Source organism: Geotrypetes seraphini, chromosome 2, assembly GCF_902459505.1.
Source record: "Geotrypetes seraphini chromosome 2, aGeoSer1.1, whole genome shotgun sequence".
NCBI lineage: Eukaryota > Metazoa > Chordata > Amphibia > Gymnophiona > Dermophiidae > Geotrypetes > Geotrypetes seraphini.
This window is the reverse complement of record NC_047085.1, coordinates 420,081,098-420,102,894: the sequence shown is the minus strand read 5'-3', so window position 1 is coordinate 420,102,894 and position 21,797 is coordinate 420,081,098. Positions and strand designations below refer to the sequence as shown.

The 21,797-nt window shown below is 44.2% G+C and overlaps 1 protein-coding gene across 1 annotated transcript in view; it reads left to right on the top strand.

The window, feature by feature from the left end:
• Positions 1-774: 774 nt before the first annotated feature.
• Positions 775-21,797, top strand: part of VPS50 (VPS50 subunit of EARP/GARPII complex) — a 337,660-nt gene continuing 316,637 nt past the window's right edge. The window contains 3 exon segments of the mRNA XM_033931131.1: positions 775-992; positions 1,204-1,275; positions 14,290-14,358. Coding sequence (XP_033787022.1) covers positions 927-992; positions 1,204-1,275; positions 14,290-14,358 — 207 coding nt within the window. The 5' untranslated portion in view covers positions 775-926.

The following is a 21,797-nucleotide window of genomic DNA, read 5'->3' as shown; positions in this document are numbered from 1 at the left end:
CAACATCAGGGTGCTAAGGCTGTAGCTCTAACTATTGCACCACAAACACACTCAGATACTAAATTATATGTCAATTCCAAAGCCAAGCTTATAGCCTCTTGATTTATATTTTAATAAATTATTTATTTAAGTACTGTACCACTAGCTCTGATCTTTATGCTCATATTCAGTAGTTCCATTAATTTAAATTGCTACCTGTAGGCTGTTACTCTATTTTAAAGAATAGAAATAGTAATTAAAAAATAAATAAACCGAAAGGCTAAAGTGATACTATTTTTAATTGAACTTAATTCTTACAAGCAGTACATTTCATTCAGACATGTAAGGCAGACCCATTTAGTTGACTAAAATTATATTTCAGGCAGCTTAATTTCATGCTTGTTGATCCCCGATCGCCAAATTTATGCATACGTTTTATGCAAAAAAATCATTTGTAGAACGGGTGCGAATTAAAAAAAGAAAATTAACCCCCGGTGCAAGTATCCTTTTCGTAGCAAACAAACAGCGTACAACAAATCCTACCAGTTATCACGTCAATAATTCAGCGCAGCCGCATTTGCTCTCTGCCCGGGCGAACGCGGCCAGGCCTCCACGGACCCGAGCAGGGGCCAGCGACATCAGGAGTCGTCACCTGATCTACTGGCGCGTGGGTCTCTCTGGTTGCACGTGGAAGTCGCAACACCAGTACACCTAGTTAGCTCTGAGGCTTCTGCTTAGTGCATGGCACGTGTCAAGTGTACACGACTGCGCTAAATTATTGAAGGGCGGAGGAAAGGGTATTTGGAGAACTCTGGGGGGTGGTGATCGAGAAGCCACGGGAACTACGTTCAACTCTGCAGACCCCGTTACCGTACAGTTCACTAGATCGCCCCGAGCAGATTCCAAAGTTTTCCTTCTCCGGCGTCCCGCCTTGCCGGAAACGGGAAATGACGCCAGAGGAAGGCGGGGCACCGGAGAAGGAAGGATATGGGATTGTTGATGGGCAACTTCTGGTATGAGTTTATTGGGGGGGGTTTGAAGGAGAGGTTCTGGATCGCGGTTAGGGAGGCGGAGGACGTGACATGCTAGAATGAGGAGGGCGGAAAAGAGAGGTTGAGATGTCAGACCACGGGGAGGGGGAGCCAGTCCCCGAATGCGTGTGACTCGGTATCTTTTGTGGATGTCATTTGGATTTTGACATACTGTTTTGAATGAAACTTGCAGGTTTGTTCCCCTTATGAAAGAACGATATTTCGAGGAAGGATGCAGAAGATCAAGTCCTTTATGAACCCCCAGGTAATGAATGACACGGTGACGTGCTATAACTGGAGAGTAGCTGTCAGCGTTGCACCAGAGCAGCTTTCTGGATGTTATGGATAAAGGTTTTATGTACATTTCTATAACGGAAGAAAGAGGACCAGTATTACATTTCGAGAGATTGTTTTAATTTAGGGTTGTTTGGGGGGTTTTTTTTGTATGCGAGTCGGCCTATATACTGTCTTAAGTTTGCAGGTTTCCTATAATTGTAGCTAAATACAGTAATTTTAAAAAATATGCAGCCTGGGCCTTTTTACTAAAGTGGCATAGTGGTTAAAGTTACAACCTCAGCACCCCACCCTGCTCCTTGTGACCCTGGGCAAGTTGCTTAATCCTTCACTGCCCCAGGCACATTAGATTGTGAGTCCTTGTGATAGAAAGGGAAAATAGTTGAATTACCTGTATGTAAACCGCTTTGAGAGTGGTTATAAAACTACAAAAGGCAGTATACAAGTCCCAATCCCTTTCACCCTAAAGCAGGGGTGTCAAAGTCCCTCTTCGAGGGCTGCAATCCAGTCGGGTTTTCAGGATTTCCCCAATGAATATGCATGAGATCTATTTGCATGCACTGCTTTCATTGTATGCTAATAGATCTCATGCATATTCATTGGGGGAAATCCTGAAAACCTGACTGGATTGCGGCTCTTGAGGAGGGACTTTGACACCCCTGCCCTAAAGTATGTTAAGATTTGCAGTCACTACAGCTTAATAGGATACCTTACCTGCAGTAGCTGCAAAGCTAAAACTGCAGTTAGTGGGGGCGTTTTTGGTATTTTTGTATTATGTATTAATGTTTCTGTTAGTATATGGTACCTGCTGACAGTTAATGCAAGGAGGAGATAAGTGGTCTTAAATAAAAAAATGCATTACTCAGAGAGTGCAGCAATTGCAGCGTGCTACCTGTGTAACACTTCTATGTCCATTTTCTACTCATACCCTACCCCTTTGCAGAGCAATTCAGAAAAATTAAGTAAAGCATGCATGGCCTACCACACATTAGCAAACTACTGCGTTAACCATGCGTTAAGTGCTCAATGCACTTTAGTAAAAAGGCTCCATAGTTCTGTGCATAGTATGTTTCTTTTATTAAAAGAAGCAGTTTTTATTTTTACAGCTAAACAAAGCTTTTTTTTTTTTTTTTACTGATTTCTGAAATATTTCAGGGTTCATTTCAGGGTTTAAATGGGCTGTTTGGCATTTAACACTGTGCTAAATCCGATACTACACCGTAGTAGAAAGGCCCCTTAGTATTATGTATAAAAGTATGATAGTCCTTGCACTTTGATTTTTTTAAACTTGATATGAAGTACATTTGTGCTTATTTTATTTTAAAAAGATGGTGAGAATCTGCTCTGTAGCTGCAGAAAATTCTAACCATTGATATTTACTATGCATCACATTGCTTTTGAGATGCCTAGTTACAGCTTAAAGGTGAAAATACAAACCAAGAAATAGGAAGTCGCATGACCTTATATTTTTCCTTCAAAATATATTATATAGAGCAGTGATTCCCAACCCTGTCCTGGAGGAACACCAGGCCAATCGGGTTTTCAGGCTAGCCCTAATGAATATGCATGAGAGAGATTTGCATATGATGGAAGTGATAGGCATGCAAATTTGCTTCATGCATATTCATTAGGGCTAGCCTGAAAACCCAATTGGCCTGGTGTTCCTCCAGGACAGGGTTGGGAACCACTGATATAGAGAACATTATGGGGCTGATTTCCCCCCCCCCCAAAAAAAAAAAAGAAAAAGTCATAAGGTGGTAGATGGATATTTTTCTCTCAAAAATGTTTTCAGGATATTCACAATGAATATGCATGAAAGAAATTTGCGTATAATGCAGGCAGTGTATGCAAATCAAGTTTTTCCATATTTATTGTGGATATCCTGGAAATCTGACCAGCAAAGGGGTACTCCAGGACTGAGTTGAGAAACACTGCCCTAAATGACCAAGTGATCACTGGAGGGGTTGAGGCACAATCCCTCCCTTACTCCTTCAGTAATCACAGACCCTATCCCATCCCTCTAAGATGTGACAGTACATACGAGATTCCATGACAGCTTCAGATATGATGGCCATTCTTGGTAGGGCAACAAGCAAGTCCAAGAAGCAACCTAGTTGTTGGTACAGTGGACTGTAAAAAAGGGAACCCAGTCCCATATCCTGCTCTTAACTGGCACATTTGTGGTAGAACATATGAGCCCTCCAAAAATCACTAAATACCTATTATACCTACATATACCATGTTTCCCCGAAAATAAGACACTGCCTTATATTAATTTTGGGCCCAAAAAATGCACTAGGTCTTATTTTTAGGGTAGGTCTTTTTTTCATTTACAATTACCATCTCTCCCTTCCTCTCCTCCACCCCAATTCTTCCCCTTTCCGTTCTTCCCCCTTCCTCCATGTGCAGCATCTTTCCTCCCCTCTCACCCATCCCCTTGTGCCTTCCCTCCCTCCCATCCCATCTCTTGTTCTTTAGAACCCTTGCACAGCTTCAGTCCTTCCCTCCCATCACCCTGTGCAGCATCTTTCTACCCCCGCCTTGCGCAGCCGAACCCCTGCTGACACTTCCATCTCTCCCTCCCATTAGAACGCTGCCGACTGTGAAAACGATATATCTTGCAAACGGCAGCGTCAGCAAAAATCTATTCAGGCTGCTTTGCAGCCTTCTCTTCTCCCTCCCGGGCGTTCCTCTGGTGCATCACTGATGATGTCATCAGCAACGTGGCACACGGAACGTTCTGATGGAAGAGAGAGATGAAAGTGTTGGGGGGGGGGGCGGTGCGCAGTGGGAAGTGCTGCTGCCGACGACTAGGGCTTATTTTCGGAGTAGGTCTTACTTTCGGGGAAACACGGTAGGTGACACCTGCAAGCTTAAGGGCTATTAGGTTTTTCTCTGTTCCTGGAGGGCTCCTCACACAATATAAAGGGGTTATAGTGAGATATATACCTGAGACCATTTATGTGATATCCACTGCAGCTATCCCTAAACTGCTCCACTATTCTTCTGGTATGTCTGGCCAGTCTACTGAGAATGATGATCCCCCAAGACATTCCAATATTTGGGTTTTGGATGTTTTTCTCTGGGACATTTTTCCCCCAAAATGATCCTAAAATAAAAACGCACTGAGCACAAAGGCCTGGATTCTATAAATGATGCCCTACCGCTGCCTAACTTAAGTTGAAATGCTGTTTAAAACTGACTGAAAGTGGCTAAAAAAATATAGGTACCAGAATAGTGCCTACAGAAGCATTTCATGATGCCTAACGCCACTGTAGACAAGGCTAATGCCAGAAGTGGCATTAGGCGTGATTCACGTTAAATTAGGCCCCAGAAATGTAGGCCTTGAAAACCCTGACCTACATTTCCAGTGCCTACCTTTGCTGAAGGTGTGATTCCATAAATATTGCTATCGTGTGATTGACCTGCAATCGGTGGCTGCTTTTAAGGTGGCCACTGGCAACACCGTTTATAGAATCCAAGCCAAAATGTCTAGAAAAAGGCAATTTTGTTACCAAAAATAGACATTTTTCAGATTAAAAAATGGTTAAGTTCACCACTCAGATTTTGGATGCTTTTAGTAAAATGTTCAAAATCAGACTTGAATGTTTTATTAAAAATTCTCCTCAGCTTTCTTTCCAATACTGCTTAGTTTTACAGATTATTTTCTCAGCAGACATAGAGGCCCTTTGATTAATGTTTGGTGAAAGTTTTCACTTATTGTGTGTTGGATGCAAAATGCGCAGTATAGGGTAGATCCAAGAAAGCTCTAGGACACAGCGTGCTAAATGTGTATCTCCGTGGTTTAGATGTGGTTTGAGTGACGCGATTTGCGTCGGGCCGGTTGCCAGTTCTTGGCCCTGCTGTTTGGCCTGGCCATGGCACCTTCACCAAGTTTGCAGCACATCTTCACAAGGAAGGAATACAAGTACATCCTTTCTTGAGTGATTGACTAATCCAAGCTCTGTCCGAAGCCAGGACAGCAGTGGAGTGGTAATGACTCTGCGGGTATCTTCTAGATCTCTTACATATATTTATGTAACATTTACAGGAGCTATCAAGAGAGACTTGGGGAAATTCAAAAAGCTTAAAGTGTTCTTCCGGGTCTGATTTTCTAGATGCTCCAATCTCTTATGGATATAAGGTTTATCCATCACCTGATCAACATTTAGTTTACTGAGGTTTTCAACCTTAAGTTTCCAGAGAACCCATCGTAGTAGCATGCTGAACCAGCTTTTGAGAATGGCCTTCTGTGGTATTAGATATTTTACTCACAAATTTAGATATTTCACTCACAAATTTAGCCACAGATACCAAGTAGGTATTGAGGAGCTGCCTACAAAATGTCCAGTGTGACTACTGATGGTTTTGGAACCGTTGTACAGTCAACATTAAGGCTCTCAATTCTCCCTCAGGAGTGGCACTAATAACATTTGGCATCAAACATTATTCAAACCTCTTCTCCAATGCAAATCTGGGGAGAGGAAATCATGAGTGGAGATCCCTCTGAAAGAAATGAAGGAACTGAAAGAAATCTCAGTGAATCTGGAAGATGTACCAAGCCAAATCGACAGGTTAAAAAGTGATAAATCACCTAGACCAGATGGTCTGCATCCCAGGGTACAAAAAGAATTTAAACATGAAATTGCTGACCTGCTGTTAGTGATCTGTAACCTGTTGCTAAAATAGTCTGTAGTACCTGAAGATTGGAGGGTGGCCAATGTTAACGCCAATTTTTAAAAAGGGTTCCAGGAAAGATCTGGGAAATTACAGACCGGTAAGCCTGACTTCAGTGTCGGGCAAAATAGTGGAAACAATTATAAAAAATAAAATTGTGGAACACATAGACAAACATAATTTGATGAGACAGAGTCAGCATGGGTTCAGCCAAAGGAGATCTTGCCTCACCAATTTGCTTGACTTCTTTGAAGGTGTGAATAAACGTGGATAAAGATAAGCTGGTTGATGTAGTATAACTAGATTTTCAGAAAGCGTTTGACAAAGTTCCTCATGAGAGGCTCCTGAGAAAAATTAAAGAGTCATGGGATAGGTGGCAAAGTTCAGTTGTAGATTAGGAATTGGTTATCAGATAGAAAACAGAGGGTAAGTTTAAATGGTCATTTTTCTCAGTGGAGGAGAGTAAACAGTGGAGTGCTGCGGGGATCTGTACTGGGACCGTTGCTGTTTAACTTATTTATAAATGATCTGGAAACTGGAACGACGAGTGAGTTGATTAAATTTGCAGATGACACTAAATTGTTTAAAGTTGTTAAAACGCATGCGGATTATGAAAAATTGCAGGCGGACCTTAGGAAATTGGAAGACTGGGTGTCCAAGTGGTAGATGAAATTTAATGTGGACAAATGCAAAGTGATGCACATTGGGAAGAATAAACCGAATCACAGTTATCGGATGCTAGGGTCCGCCTTGGGGGTTAGCGCCCAAGAAAAGGATCTGGGTGTCATTGTAGACAATACGATGAAACCTTCTGCCCAATATGTGGTGGCAGCCAAAAAAGCAAACAAGATGCTAGCATTTATTAAAAAAGGGATGGTTAACAAGACTAAGAATGTTATTATGCCTCTGTATTGCTCCATGGTGTGACCTCACCTGGAATATTGCGTTCAATTCTGGTTTCCTTATCTCAAGAAAGATATAGCAGCACTAGAAAAGGTTCAAAGAAGAATGCCCAAGGTGATAAAGGGCATGGAATTCCTCTTATATGAGGAAAGACTAAAAAAGGTTAGGGCTCTTCGTCTTGGAAAATAGATGGTTGAGGGGAGCCTACAAAATCTTGAGTGGAGTAGAAAGGGTACAAGTAGATCAATTTTTCACTCCATCAGAAATTACAAAGACTAGGGGACACTCGATGAAGTTAAAGGGAAATACTTTTACAACCAATAGGAGGAAATATTTTTTTTCGCTCGGAGAATAATTAATCTTTGGAATGCATTGTCAGAGGTTGTGGTAAGAGCGGATAGCATAGCTGGTTATAAGAAAAGTTTGGACAATTTCCTGGAGAAAAAGTCCATAGTCTGTAATTGGGAAGCCACTGCTTGCCCTGCATCGGTAGCATGGAATGTTGCTACGCCTTGAGTTTTGGTCAGGTTCTAGGGACCTGGATTGGCCACTGTGTGAATGGGCTGCTAGGCTTGATGGACCATTGGTCTGACCCAGTAAGGCTATTCTTATGTTCATAACCCTCTCAAATAAAATCTAGAACCTAGCAGTCCTAGGCTGCAGGGGGGACTGGAATGAGGGGATTGTGGAGTGGATGACTAATGAAAAGACTGCACTAGGTGTGGGGTAGAGGGAGGGAATGCAGAGCAGTAGAGGATACTGGGAGGGCTTCATTGGGGTGGGGTAGAAGGATGGGTACTCACTAGGGAAGGAATGTATTCTTCTTGTGCCGCCTTGTGCCTGAAAAGCAAACTTAGGGGAGTGGAACAGAAAGCAGAAGATGGAAGTATAGTCTGCATTTTCTCTCCTCTGTGTAAATCTTTGAGGAATTGAAAACCCTGGCTGCATGAATTCTACATTTCAAATTGTATCGTAATGCATTAGGCCCTACACTTTTGATTATAAAATTATTTAGGAACTCTTGTATAACTCTGATGTTTTGTTTTAATAAGAGATTCCTTGTTTTTAGTCCTATTTTATGATTATTTATATTTATTTGTGATCTGCCTCAGTCAAGGTAGAGTATACAGTATAAATTAATAAATGATATGATAATTTTTGCCTTTCAGCCCATTTAAAATTGCCTTTTGAAAAGTACTTATATAAATGTAAAGGCAGGACTAGTACTGTAGAAGCAGACATAGGGTTAAGTATACATGTGATTTCTTTCTTGAGCAAAAAAAAAAAAAAAAAGGGATAGGGGCAGTAGAACATTTCCATCTAAGTCTATCACTGGATAGAAACTTTATTGCCAATTTACCTCGTGCTATTATATGGTATCCTTGTTAAGACTAGATACTCTCCTTTTAAGAACATAAGAACATAAGCAGTGCCTCTGCCGGGTCAGACCACAGGTCCATCCTGCCCAGCAGTCTGCTCCCGCGGCGGCCCAAAACAGGTCAAGACTTGTCTGAATCATCAGAAGGGGCTCCCTTGCCACCTTGGTTTCCCATTTAAGTCCTGCCTTCCTATCGAAGTCCTAGCCCGTTGGTTTATACTCATTACCTGGTTAACTTCCTATACTTGTGTTACATCCCAGCTCCTCCCTCAGTATCCCATGATCCCTTTATCCCTCAGGAATCCATCCAATCCCTTTTTGAATCCTTGTACCGTACTCTGCCTGATCACTTCCTCCGGTAGCGCATTCCAAGTGTCCACGACCCTTTGGGTGAAAAAAAACTTCCTTGCATTTGTTTTGAACCTGTCTCCCTTCAGTTTCTCAGAATGCCCCCTCGTATTTGCTGTCCCCTTCAGTCTGAAGAATCTGTCCCTATCCACCCTCTCTATGCCCCTCATGATCTTGAAGGTCTCTATCATATCTCCCCTGAGCCTCCTTTTCTCCAGAGAGAAGAGCCCCAGCCTATCCAGCCTCTCGGCGTATGAGCAGTGTTCCAGCCCTCTTACCATTTTCGTTGCTCTCCTTTGGACTCTCTCTTTTAATTCTATATATTTTGCCGAAAGTTAGGTGTACAATTTTTGGTGTGGATAACATTTATATGTGTAAAGTAATTAGCTAAATTGGTGATAACAACCAGGGCTTCCTCTAAGGACCAAGGGCTAGATGCACTAAAGTCAGCGATTGTCGCTAAACCTGTTTTCACAGCTTTAGCGACGATCACTTTTACTGACCCGATGCATAAAACGGCCCACTATGCGTTTTTCTTCTCGAATGCCCATTTTCCAATCTGGCCATGCAAAGTAGCCAAGCGATTGATGTACTAACATTGTTTGACTATGCAAAAAAAAACCCCAAAACTAGGGGTTTTAGCTATCGGAAAAAAAACGACTGGTGCCTGTTTTTTGGTTTGTTTGTTTTTTTTTTCTTTTTTTTCAATGGCACAGATACTTTGCATGTGTTATGCAAAATATCTGTCCCATAAAAAAAAATATAAAAAAGTTCCCCACCGCCGATGACGGCCCTCCCTAATGACCCCCAATGAATGTGGCACCGGGAATACTCCCCTCGAGAGAAAATTGGCAGGAGGGATGCCCACTCCGTCCTGCCAATGAAGGACCCCCCTGAACAAACCCTTACCCTCCTGACAAAAAAAGGCACTCCCTCCTGCCACCGAATCCCACCCCCACTCCCCAAGCACCCCCATACCTTTACTAGACGTTGGTAGCTGGAGGGAAGCATGTTCCTCCAGCTCCAAGTCTTGCCTGCTAAAAATGATGGGCCTTCCATTCCCTGGTGCACCATGTGATGCACAGAGAGGAGCCTAAGGCCCTGATTGGCTCAGACCTTAGGCTTCTCCCTGTGCATCACATGGTGCCCCGGGGAGGAGAAGGTCCGTCATTTTCCATGGGTGGGCCTTGGAGCTTGAGGGACGTTCTTCCTTCCAGTTCCTAACATTTAGCCAAGGTATGGGGAGGAGGGGTTCAGGGGAGCCTCTGGTGGCAGGAGGGAGTGGGCATCCTTCCTGCCTTTTTGAGGGGGAGGAAGGGGCGAGGGTAGAGGATGGTGGGGAGGGGTCGGTGGTGCGAGGGTCCAGGACCAGGTGGGGGCATGGCGCCGGGGGTATTTGGGCAGGCAGGAGGGAGTAGGCATCCCTCCTGTCATATTCGCTGCCATGAGGAGGTCGCAGTGCCAGTTTGTGGCGGTGTCATTGCTGTTAGGGCTCTGTGAATGTTTTGGGTTTGTTGGCTAGAGATTCGGCCAGCAGCGATCCAGTTGGTATTACCGACTGACTTGAGTGCATCTAGCCCCAAGTTCATGTGAGCAAAATTTTTTTCCATGAACAAAAAGGAATGAGTTGAATGTAAGCATAAATTTTTTGTTATATTATCCTGATGGTATTATACACACTATACATTATAAATTAACCCCCCCACTTTACTAAGCTGAAGTAGAGGTTTTTATCGTGGCCTGGAGTGCTAAATGCTCCTATGCTTCTCCAGCACTCATAGAGTTCTTATGAGCATCTGAGAAGCAATGGAGCATTTAACGCCTCAGGCGCAGCTTATTAACCTCTACCGCAGCTTAGTAAAAGAGGGCCTAAGAATTACAAATATAAATTAATAAATTGAGAATAACAGATGGTTTTTTAAATTGAAACTACTTCAAACGTTTTTCAGTTAGTTCTCAGATGCCAAAACCTCTTTCCCCCAGGTCAATACAGTAAGCAGCCCTGACCTGAGAAAAGAGGTTTTGGTCTCTGACAATTGATCAAAAATGTATTAACCCTTTATTTGGTATTGTTGCTCAGAAGCAAATGTGTTTTCTATGGCTCTTATGGGAGATCTGCATCTCTAAATGCCTGTTACTTGGCACTGTTACTCTCGTTCAGCATCAAGTTACATAAAGCAGCCGTTTCACCATCTGTCAGTAAAAGGGTTAAAATTAGTTCAATGAAAAGATATCATCTTCTATTTTTTATTTATATTTATTAATCTATATAAACACAGGTACAACACTACTTTTATCCTGAATTAAAAATAAAATTAATTTTTCTACCTTTGTTTTCTGGCCATTCACTTCTCTGGTTTCTGCTTTCTTCCGTCTTAAGTCTCAGGATTTTTCTCTCCCCCTTATCCTTTTGGCTTTCTTCACTTTATTTTTATACCTTTTATATCCAGATTTAACTCATTCTTGCTATCTAGTCTTCAAGTTCCCTCTTTTTTATAGTCTACCAGCAGCTTTCCATCTCTTTCCCTCACCTTGGTTCTCCTATTTTATTTCCCCTTATTCCCCGTCTTTCATTAAATTTTCTCTCTTTCTCTCCCTCTTCTTTACAGTATTTGCCCCTACAGTTATGTGGAAATTAGGACCCTCCTTGAAATATTCAGTTCTTCCTTAAGAAATGTTCACATATTGATATCAAATCTTTTAAAAAGAAAGTGATGTAAGTGCAGGTAAACAACAAAAATTTTCCTTGATTTACTAATGAAACAAAAGACAGCCACAAAAATGTATATTCTAACTGAGGAATAAATTAGGACACCCTCACATATCCTCCCACTTACACCTGTGTGTGATTTGAGCCACTTTATCACATCAGGTGCACATGATTAGAACATCATTACTCAGCATTTTGAAAGAGGTTTGCCCTACTATAAACCTCAGACATTTAGTTTGGTGTGCTCATGACTGCTGCGGTGAGAGTGAACACCATTATGAGATTAAAATAGCTGTCTGAGGTCTTCAGAAGGAAGATTGTAGCAGTTTATAGGTCTGATAAGGGATTTAAAAAGATCTCGAAAGAATTTGACATAAGACATTCCACTTTCCAGAAAACAGTGTACAAGTGGAGAACTTTCCAACAACTGCCAACATGCCCAGGTCTGGCCATCCAAGCAAGTTGACTCCTAAAGCAGACTGCAAGATGCTAAAAGAAGTCTCCAAAAACCCAAAAATGTCATCACAGGACCTACAGCAAGCTTTTGCTACTGCTGATGTAAAAGTGTATGCCTCTACAATCAGAAATTTAACTTGCATGGGAGGTGTGCAAGGAGGAAACCTTTGCTCTCTAAGAGAAACATCAAAGCCAGACTGAAGTTTGTAAGAGAGAACTTAGACTAACACCAGGACTTCTGGAATAGTGTTCTATGGACAGATGAGTCTAAAATTGAGTTATTTGGACACCAGAAAAGTGGACATGTTTGGTGTACACAAAATACAACATTCTAGGAAAAGAACCTCATACCAACTGTAAAACATGAAGGTGGAAGTGTCATGATTTGGGGATGCTTTGCTGCAGCTGGACCTGGCCAGCTCACCATCATAGAATCCATGAATTCTACCTTGTATCAGAGGGTGCTTGAGGAACATGTGAGACCATCTGTAAGAAAATTAAAGCTAAAATGGAACTGGACCCTGCAACACGACAGTGACCCAAAACATATCAGTGAATCCACCAAGGACTGGCTGAACAGTAAGAAATGGAGAGTCCTGGAGTGACCAAGTCAAAGCCTTGATCTTAATCCCATTGAAATGCTGTTGGGTGATTTGAAATGTGCTGTACATGAAAGAAACTCTTCAAACATCTCACAGCTGAAAGAATTCGGCATTAAGTAGTGGGCCAAACTTTCCTCAGACTGATGTCAGAGACTTGTAGATGGCTACAAGAAGCATCTCATTGCAGTTATTTCAATCAAAGGGGGTAACACTAGCTATTAGGATGTAGGGTGTCCTAATTTATTCCTCATTTAGACTACACATTTTTATGGATAGCTTTTTTTTCATGAGTAAATCAAGGAAAATTTTTGTTGTTTACTTGCAATTACCGGTAAATCACTTTCTTTTCCAGAGATAAATAAAAAAAGATTTGACATCGATATGTGAACATTGTCCTAATTTTTTCACATGACTGTATATCTGTCCTTTCCCCTTCCATCATTATCTCCCTCCTTTCTGTCTCTCCCCCCCAAAATATCTGCTCATTTCTCTCCCCTCTTCAATGCACATCTGCCTCCTCTCTCCCTTGCCATTCAGCATATCCACACTCTCTCTCCCCTTCCATCAGTATCTCCCTCCTCGCTCTCTCTTCCCTCTTCCATACTGTCTGCCCTCTCTCTTCCCTTTTCCTTCTCCCTCCATCATCTCCCTCCTGTCTCTCCCCTTTTCCATCCAGGCTTCTGTCTCTCTCCTTCTATACAGCTTATTCCCCCCTCCCCTTTTCATCCAGCTTCTCCCCTTTCTTCCCTCCCATTAATATTTCCATCTTCTTTGTATCTGTCACTTTTCAGTCAATGTCTACTCCCTCTTCCTTCTCATCTTCCATCCAGAATCTCCCCTTTCACTTCCCCCATTCCATCATCTCCCCTGTTCTATCTAGAATCTGCCTCCCCACTTTTATACCCCACTCTCCTCTCTCTCTCCCCTATCCCAAATCATTTCCACCAGCTTCTGCCCCCACTCTTTTCTCCCTTCCCACTTCCACCAGTGTCTACCCCCCTAGCATTCCAGCCACTGTTGCTGTTTTCCTGAAGCAGCAGCAGCAAACCGGCTGTGGGACTTTCCCATTAATGTCCACGTCTTCCAGCTTTGCCCCGGAAGAAGAAGTGATGTCTGAGAATGAGGGCTGGCAGCCGTGAGTATGTATGGAAAGTTCTCGCAGCTGGTTTGTTTCAATTTGCCACCTCTGCTGCTTTGGGCAAGCAGTAGCAACAGCAGCACAAGATGGAAGAGTGGTACTGGAGGAGTGCTGTTCCCGACTCCACCGGCTGCATGGTAGGGCTGAACCGCTGCGTGGCCTCCTGCCATGCAGTTAGAGGAAACATTGATAGTAACTAGTAATTGGCCTTAACAAGTGCTAATTGACACCATTCTTTAACCTCTGTGTCCCTATTCTATAACCTCTGCGCCTAATTCATCTTCCATGCAACTCCAAAGAGGGTGTGGCCAAGGAAGGGGTATGGGTGGATCATGGATGTCCCCAGGTCTTAGGCATGAAGTTATAGAATATGTTCATTTCCATGCCTAACTGAGAGTAGTTGAGCGTAAGCATTTACAGAAGCCTTTAGGCAGGCATGAATGCTCGCACCTAAAGTTAGGTTAAAAAAAATGACTTAGGGCCTCTTTTATCAAGCCCAATAGCACAGACCAGTATGGTAAATTCACCAAAGCCCATAGAGATTTAAAGGGCTGTGGTACACTTGCTATTGCGGCTTCATAAAAGAGGCCCATAATCTAGTATTCTACTAAGAACTGTCTTTATTGAATTTGCTTTTAGCGCGCATTATCCCTTTGCTTAACTTTGGGTGCCCTATACAAAATCTCCCCTCCCCCATGTTGTGTTAATAAAGTTTGTCAGTTAATTAATTGTTGCATGCAATTCATTAACATTTAGTAAACCTTTTTTTAAAGGGCCCTAAAAGTCCTCAGGAGAATGTGCATGATCTAAGCCCCATTGAGAATTTTCGGATCCCTAGCAAGGTATGGTGTGGATGGTTTCTATGCCAATTTTTTTATATAGCTATTACGTCATTTCCATTTGTTTTGTGACTTGTTTAACGATCATTAATTCTATATTGTTCTGGCATAAGTAGGTATTATCTCCCTTGCTTCTATCCTTTGATCTGCATTATGTAAAGATCTTGTGTTCTGCCTTAGAGGTGTACCAAAAATGTCCAAATCAATTTGCCCCTGTACTGTAAAGCAGTTTAGCAGTTTTCAATAATTAAGATTTGTTAAGAAAAGTGTCAGATAAAAGACAAACGATATAACTACCTCAGCTCTTAAACTGAAATGAAAAGGAATTTCAAGGGAGCTCTTTTAACTCTATAGAGCTGGATGAATTTCAGGATCGATGTGCAGTTTGGTACGGAGATAGCCATTTGTAATTGGAGGATTGTTCTGCACAGTGTTGAACAATTTCATATCACATGACAGACCGAGCTCTCCTGTCATGCTCTTCTGGTTCAGTTGTAAAGCTTGGTAGGGGTGTAGGAAATGTGAAGCTATGTCTTAGTGCATTCTTGAGGACAGTGACCTTGCAGCCACACTGGATGTCTGTAAAGTACAGAAAGCATTTGTATACATACAAATTACAATAAGAACATAAGAATTGCCGCTGCTGTGTCAGACCAGTGGTCCATCCTGCCCAGCAGTCCGCTCACGCAGCGGCCCCCAGATCAAAGATCAGTACTCTAAATGAGTCCAGCCTCACCTGCGTATGTCCCAGTTTAGCAGGAACTTGTCCAGCTTAGTCCTGAAACCCTGGAGGGTGTTTTCCCCTACAACAGACTCTGGAAGAGCATTTCAGCTCTCCACCACTATTATATAACACCACTATTATATAACAACAGTGTAAAGCAGTGTTTGAACCTAATTAAAAGCAGTGTAAAGCAGCATTTGAATCTAATTAAAAGCATGGTGCTCTTAATTAGGTTCAAATGCTGACAAGGATGCTTAGTGCTAGAGCAGAGTGCCATGTACTGTCAAAGAAATACATGTTTCACTAAAATTCTTTATTTTTGTGTGTAAATGTAATGCTGTGGTTTGCTTTGATCCTGTTCTGCCTGCATGTGGTTTCTTGATAGACCTTACTGTAACTCTGGAGTAACTGAGGAAAGAGCATCACTGCATTGAGACTTACTTTTTGTTTTTGGTGGTCTACAAGCCTGTAGTCCTATGATCACATTTAGACTTATTAGCTTTGTGCTAGTTATGCTATATAATAAGTCAGAATAAAGTTCAGAATGGCTCAAAATCCAATATAACATGCAAATGAACATAAGAACATAAGAACATAAGCAGTGCCTCCGCCGGGTCAGACCATAGGTCCATCCTGCCCGGCAGTCCGCTCCCGCGGCGGCCCGAACAGGTCACGGCCTGTCTGAGTCACCAGAAGGGGCCCCCTTGCCACCTTGGTTTCCCATTGAGTTCTATCTTCCCATCGAAGTCCTAACCCTCCGGTCTTGCACATGCACGACCAGAGCAGGCCGCGACCCCTGGTTAGCTTTCTATACCTGTGTTACATCTCAGCACCTCTCTCAGTATCCCACGATCCCCCTATCCCTCAGGAATCCGTCCAATTCCTGTTTGAATCCTTGTACCGTACTCTGCCTGATCACTTCCTCCGGTAGCGCATTCCAAGTGTCCACGACCCTTTGGGTGAAAAAAAACTTCCTTGCATTTGTTCTGAACCTATCTCCCTTCAGTTTCTCCGAATGCCCCCTCGTGCCTGTTGACCCCTTCAGCCTGAAGAATCTGTCCCTATCCACCCTCTCTATGCCCCTCATGATCTTGAAGGTCTCTATCATATCTCCCCTGAGCCTCCTTTTTTCCAGAGAGAAGAGCCCCAGCCTATCCAACCTCTCGGCGTACGGGCAGTGTTCCAGCCCTCTTACCAGCTTCGTTGCTCTCCTTTGGACTCTCTCAAGTACCGCCATGTCCTTCTTGAGGTACGGCGACCAATATTGAACACAGTATTCCAGATGTGGACGCACCATCGCTCGATACAATGGCATGATGACTTCCCGCGTCCTGGTTGTTATGCCCCTCTTTATGATGCCCAGCATTCTGTTGGCTTTTTTCGAGGCTGCTGCGCACTGTGCAGATGGCTTCAGTGATGCATCCACCAGCACACCCAAGTCTCTCTCAAGACTGCTGTCTCCCAACATTGCCCCCCCCAATTTGTAGTTGAACAACGGGTTCTTTTTCCCTATATGCATGACCTTGCATTTTTCCACGTTAAAGCTCATTTGACATTTGTTTGCCCAGTCTTCCAGCTTGTCCAGGTCCCTTTGCAGGTCCTCACACTCCTCCCTGGACCTAACTCTGCCGCACAGTTTGGTATCGTCTGCAAATTTTATAACCTCGCACTTTGCCTCCTTTTCCAGGTCATTGATAAATATGTTGAAGAGTAACGGCCCCAGCACCGATCCCTGTGGCACACCGCTCGTGACTCCCCGCCAGTCAGAGTATTGTCCCTTTGCACAAAACAAAATGGCCAGTAGTATTGTAACTGGGTCTGATTGGGATGCTGCAAGGAAAGAAGCACCTCTAGTGAGGCTGGGAGCGGCATCTTGCTACCGGCAGCCATGTCTGCTGCATCCCTTCACCAACATCTGCTCCTTCCCTCTCCCCTCCCACCACGTGTCTACCTTAAATGTCTTGTAAAAGCACAGCGCCGTCCTGCCACCAGCCCCGGCAACGTCTTTCACTTCGGCCAGCTGTAGTAGAAACAGAAAGCCACTGAAAAGAGACGAACTTCATTGAAAAAACTAAGAAAAGCAGCAGAGCAGAACAGAAAGACTTCTGCATGGTTCGCTTGCAGAAATGAAAACTGCAGGGAGCTCTGTATTCCTCAGCTGTGGAGAGAAAAGTGTGTGGATTTCTGCAAGACCCAGTTCGCATATTGAGGTGAAACACCTTTAGCATTGATTCCAGAAGGGACATAACAAAGAATAGGGATAAAATATTGTCTTGTTATCTAATACTCTGTCCCTCCTATTTGATATGGGTGGGTCACTGGAAACCATTAGGGCTTAATTCCTGGGAGAATGGCCTGGAACACAGTTCCACCATATCTCCAGAGCAGAAAGAATGTTCTGCTTCAACTCCTGCCTTCCAGGCAGCCTGCAGGAAGAGGAGAGAAGGTGAGCCTGGAGCAGAGCACAGAACAGCTACTCTGCTCCTGGATCAAGACTCTCTTCTCCTGTTCCAGGCTTGTGCAGATGAGGACAGAGCTTGCATGGATGTGGCAGGGACGGGGACGTAGACAGATCCCACGGGGACGGGGACAAATTTGTTCCCGTGTCATTCTCTACCCCTTATAATTTATACTGAGCCCTTCAAAATGCTCCCAAAACCTACTATACTCACTTAACTCCTACCCCAAAGGCCCTTAAGGCTGCAGGTGGCACATATATGGCAGTATAGTAGAGTTTTGGTGGCCTCACACTTTCCATCATAAATGTAGTGGTGATGGTGGTTTATGAGCCTGGCTCATCAGCCCACTTACCGGGCTACTTAAGATACCTGTGAGTTGCTCCACTAGGCTTTACCATACTAGGTGCTGTTGTTCTAAAAATAGGCATGTACTGTTTCATTCAGATTTTGGGGGTCAGAGACCTCTAGGGGAGTGGGTCATAATCCCTCTAGTAGTCATCTGGTTAGTTTTGGTATCTTTTTGGCACTTAAGACGCTTCTAAAACAGGTCTTTCTCACAACACCTTAGTTCCATGCAGGAAGTCTTGGGAGAGGTTCGATTATTACTGCAAGGCGTTCAAGTCTAAGCCCGCCTCCAACATGCCCCCCCCCCCTTTAATTCTGGATGCACAGCAGCCAAGATACCTCGCAAGATGTCCAGAAAGACTGTTTCGAAAATCGAAACTTGGATATTTAGGCAAGCAAAACATCCAAGTACCGATTTATGCTATTTTTTAGGGGGTCCTTTTATTAAGGTGCGCTAGCCATTTTAGCTAATGCATCCATAGAATATAATGGACGTGCTAGCGTTTAGCACGCGCTAAAATGGCTAGTGCGTCTTAGTAAAAGGATCCCTAGATGTTTTAGTGTTTTGAAAATGCCTCTAATACAGGGGTGTCCAACCTTTTGGCTTTCCTGGGCTGCATTGTCCGAAAAAATGTTTCTGGGGCCACACAAACGCACAAACGCTGCAGCAAGACAGAGGAGGGAGCCGGCAAGACGATAAACACCCGGGGGCAGCAGAGGAAAACGCTGCATCGCCCTCGACCGGGGCCGCACAAAATACTTCACGGGGCCGTTGGACACCCCTGCTCTAATAGTTTTTTTCAAATTAGCACCATAACATCGTATGTGCCAGTTATTAGATGCTTTTGTCTGTATTCATTCAAAGTTAATCAAAAGATTGAACTTAGAAAATTTGGTTATGTGTAGTGAATATGTTTTTTTAACGATCTGCTTTATGGTTTAATTTCTTTTACGTTCAAATCTTTTTTTTTTTTATTCAAAGAAATAGAAAACAGCAAACAACAAATACAACAATGGCAATGAATACACAAGTCAGTGCGTTGTAGATACAAAACAGCAGTAACAACCCCCTAGCCCCGAACTCCCCCCCCCATCATCCCGTTTCCCCTGTACAAACCCCCCACCCCCACCCCCAAAATCAAACAGAAGCTATAAGCCAGAACTCCAAAGTGCCAAAGGCCCGTGCTCTGGTGGCCCCCGGCAGACCCAATGAAAAATCCATTCCCCCCTCAACAAACCGTAGAAGAAGAAAAAACAAAACAAAACTGTGGTGTCCGATTCCGGGAGAAAGTGCCAATAATCGCAAAACGGTTATGCCAGTGGATTCAACAGGAGACTGCGCCCCCTGGGAGTTAAGGAGTCTAAATAGACTCCCCACACCAGCAAAAAACGACGACGGCGACGAGGGTAGCCAATGGCCTCACGGGCCTCCCACATGGCCAAATTATGCACCATCGCTCTCCAGGTCCAAAAAGAGGGAGGCTCGGAAACAGTCCAGGATTTCAAAATTCATTTGCGAGCAAGGAGACACACCTTACGACACCAAAGGGGACCCCCCTTTGGAAGGCCGCGAAAGGCCCCAGGAAGATCAAGAACCAACTGCTCCACATTACCCACCACGGCGCTCAAAAATAAGCCACGGAAGTAGCAAACAATAGCCTTCCAAAAAACCTGTATAGTCCAACAATCCCAAAAAGAGTGAGCAAAAGTATTGGGGTCCCGGCCACATTTCAGGCACAAAGGGGAGTCAATACCTCCCATTTTATGCAATTGGACCTGCGTTAGGTAGGCCCTATAGATCACTCGAACATAACACTCACGATACATCGCCCCCATGATCAGATGAGGGACCCCACTCACAGCTCGCAAAAGATCCCAAGCACTAAGATCAAGGCCAAGTTCACGACCCCAGCATCGTCGAAGCCGCGACATCTCTTTAGTATCCATAAGCTCCGACAAGGGCCCTATATAACGCCGACACCGAAGTAAAAGAAACTGCCACCCCTTCAAAAAAATTCCGAAGACGCACCCCCATCGGTAGAGCAAGCCGATCCTGTGGAAGAGAAAGAATATAATGCTTCACTTGACAATAGGCGAAAGTATCACCCCAGCCCCCACCCAATCGATCCCTCAAAGTATCAAGAGGCTGCAAACAGCCCTCCTCCGTCAACAGATGTTCTACAAGATGAAATCCGCGGGTCGCCCAGCCGCGAAAAGCCGGGCTATCCCGGCCCGGCGGAAAGGCCAAGTTCCCTCGTAGGGGAAGTTGATTCGACACACGCGGGTCCCCTCCCAGTCTGCTGACCAAGCTCCCCCACACAGCACGTATAGACTGCAAAGAAACACACGCACGGAACTCAGGGGGAAGATCCTTAGTGGGCAAGTGTAAGAGACTATTCAAGGTATGAGGAGCATAGAAGGCCTGTTCAAAATCCAACGGGGTATACTGATGTTCACCCAGTAGCCATTCTTTCAAATGTCGCAGTAAGCAGGCATCATTATAAAGACCAAAATCAGGAAGTCCCAGGCCCCCCTGGCACCAGCCCCCCACCAAATAGGGAAAATGAACCTTCGGTTTACGCGAATTCCAACAAAAACGGGACAGCAAACGATGTAAACTCTTAAGATCCTTTTTCAACAAACGAAGCGGCAAAGTCTGAAACACGTACAGCCATCGCGGAAGAATCACCATGTGAACCAAAGAGATGTGGCCCAGCAGTGTCAGAGGGAGGCCCTCCCAGGCCTCCAGCTGGACCCTAGTGTCAGCCAAAAGCTTAGGAACATTAAGCGAATAAAGCTGAGTCGTGGAAACCGAAAGATAAATCCCCAAATACCGAAAGGAGCCCAGGGCCCAGCGTAGGGGGAAGGAGGCGCCCCACCGAGCCCGCAGGGCCGGCGAGGAAGGCAAGGCCTCAGACTTAATCAAATTCAAACGGAAGCCCGCATAGTCGCCATACTCTCTCATAGTCTCCAAAAGAGCCTGCAATGAAGGAGAAGGGTCCGTCAGAAAAGCCAAAAGATCATCCGCAAACGCAGCAACCTTGAAGCTTTGATCCCCCAACTGAATCCCCCGGATAAGCGGATTCGAATAAATGTCACGAAGAAGGGGGTCAAGCATCAACACGAACAACAAAGGGGATAACGGACACCCCTGGCGGGTTCCCGTATGAATCTCAAATAAAGAAGAACGACAGCCATTGACCCACAAAGCAGCCTTCGGAATAGCATATACAGTGGTGCCTCACACAACGAACTTAATTCGTTCCAGGAGCAAGTTTGTTATGCGAAAAGTTCGTTATGTGAAACGCGTTTTCCCATAACAATACATGTTAAAAAAAATAATTCGTTCTGTAGCATAAAATATGCTAAGATGACATAAAAAAAGATAAATTTTTGGTTATTATTTTTATTTAGATACATCTAAAAACATAATTGTTTTTTAAAACACACATTTTTTAAATTTAAAGACAGACTAAGTAGAGTCTAATTTTACAGTGAGAGAGGGCAGAGTCTCAGCGGCAAAAACTGGGACTTAACTGTTCATTTTTTTTTTTTTTTCTACCGTGTTTCCCCGATGATAAGGCAGGGCCATCAAATAAGACAGCCCCCCCTTTTTAGAAAAAAATGTAAAATAAGGCACCCCCCCGCAAATAAGCCACCCACCGATACCTGCGCTTACCCAAATCGGGTGGTACGGTGGGTGACTCCGTGTGGTCCCTGGCACCCCCGACACGATCGGGGCAAGAGGGAGCTCAAGCCCTCTTGCCCCCCCCGACTCCCCGACACGATCGGGGCAAGAGGGAGCTCAAGCCCTCTTGCCCCCCCCGACTCCCCGACACGATCGGGGCAAGAGGGAGCTCAAGCCCTCTTGCCCCCCCGACTCCCCGACACGATCGGGGCAAGAGGGAGCTCAA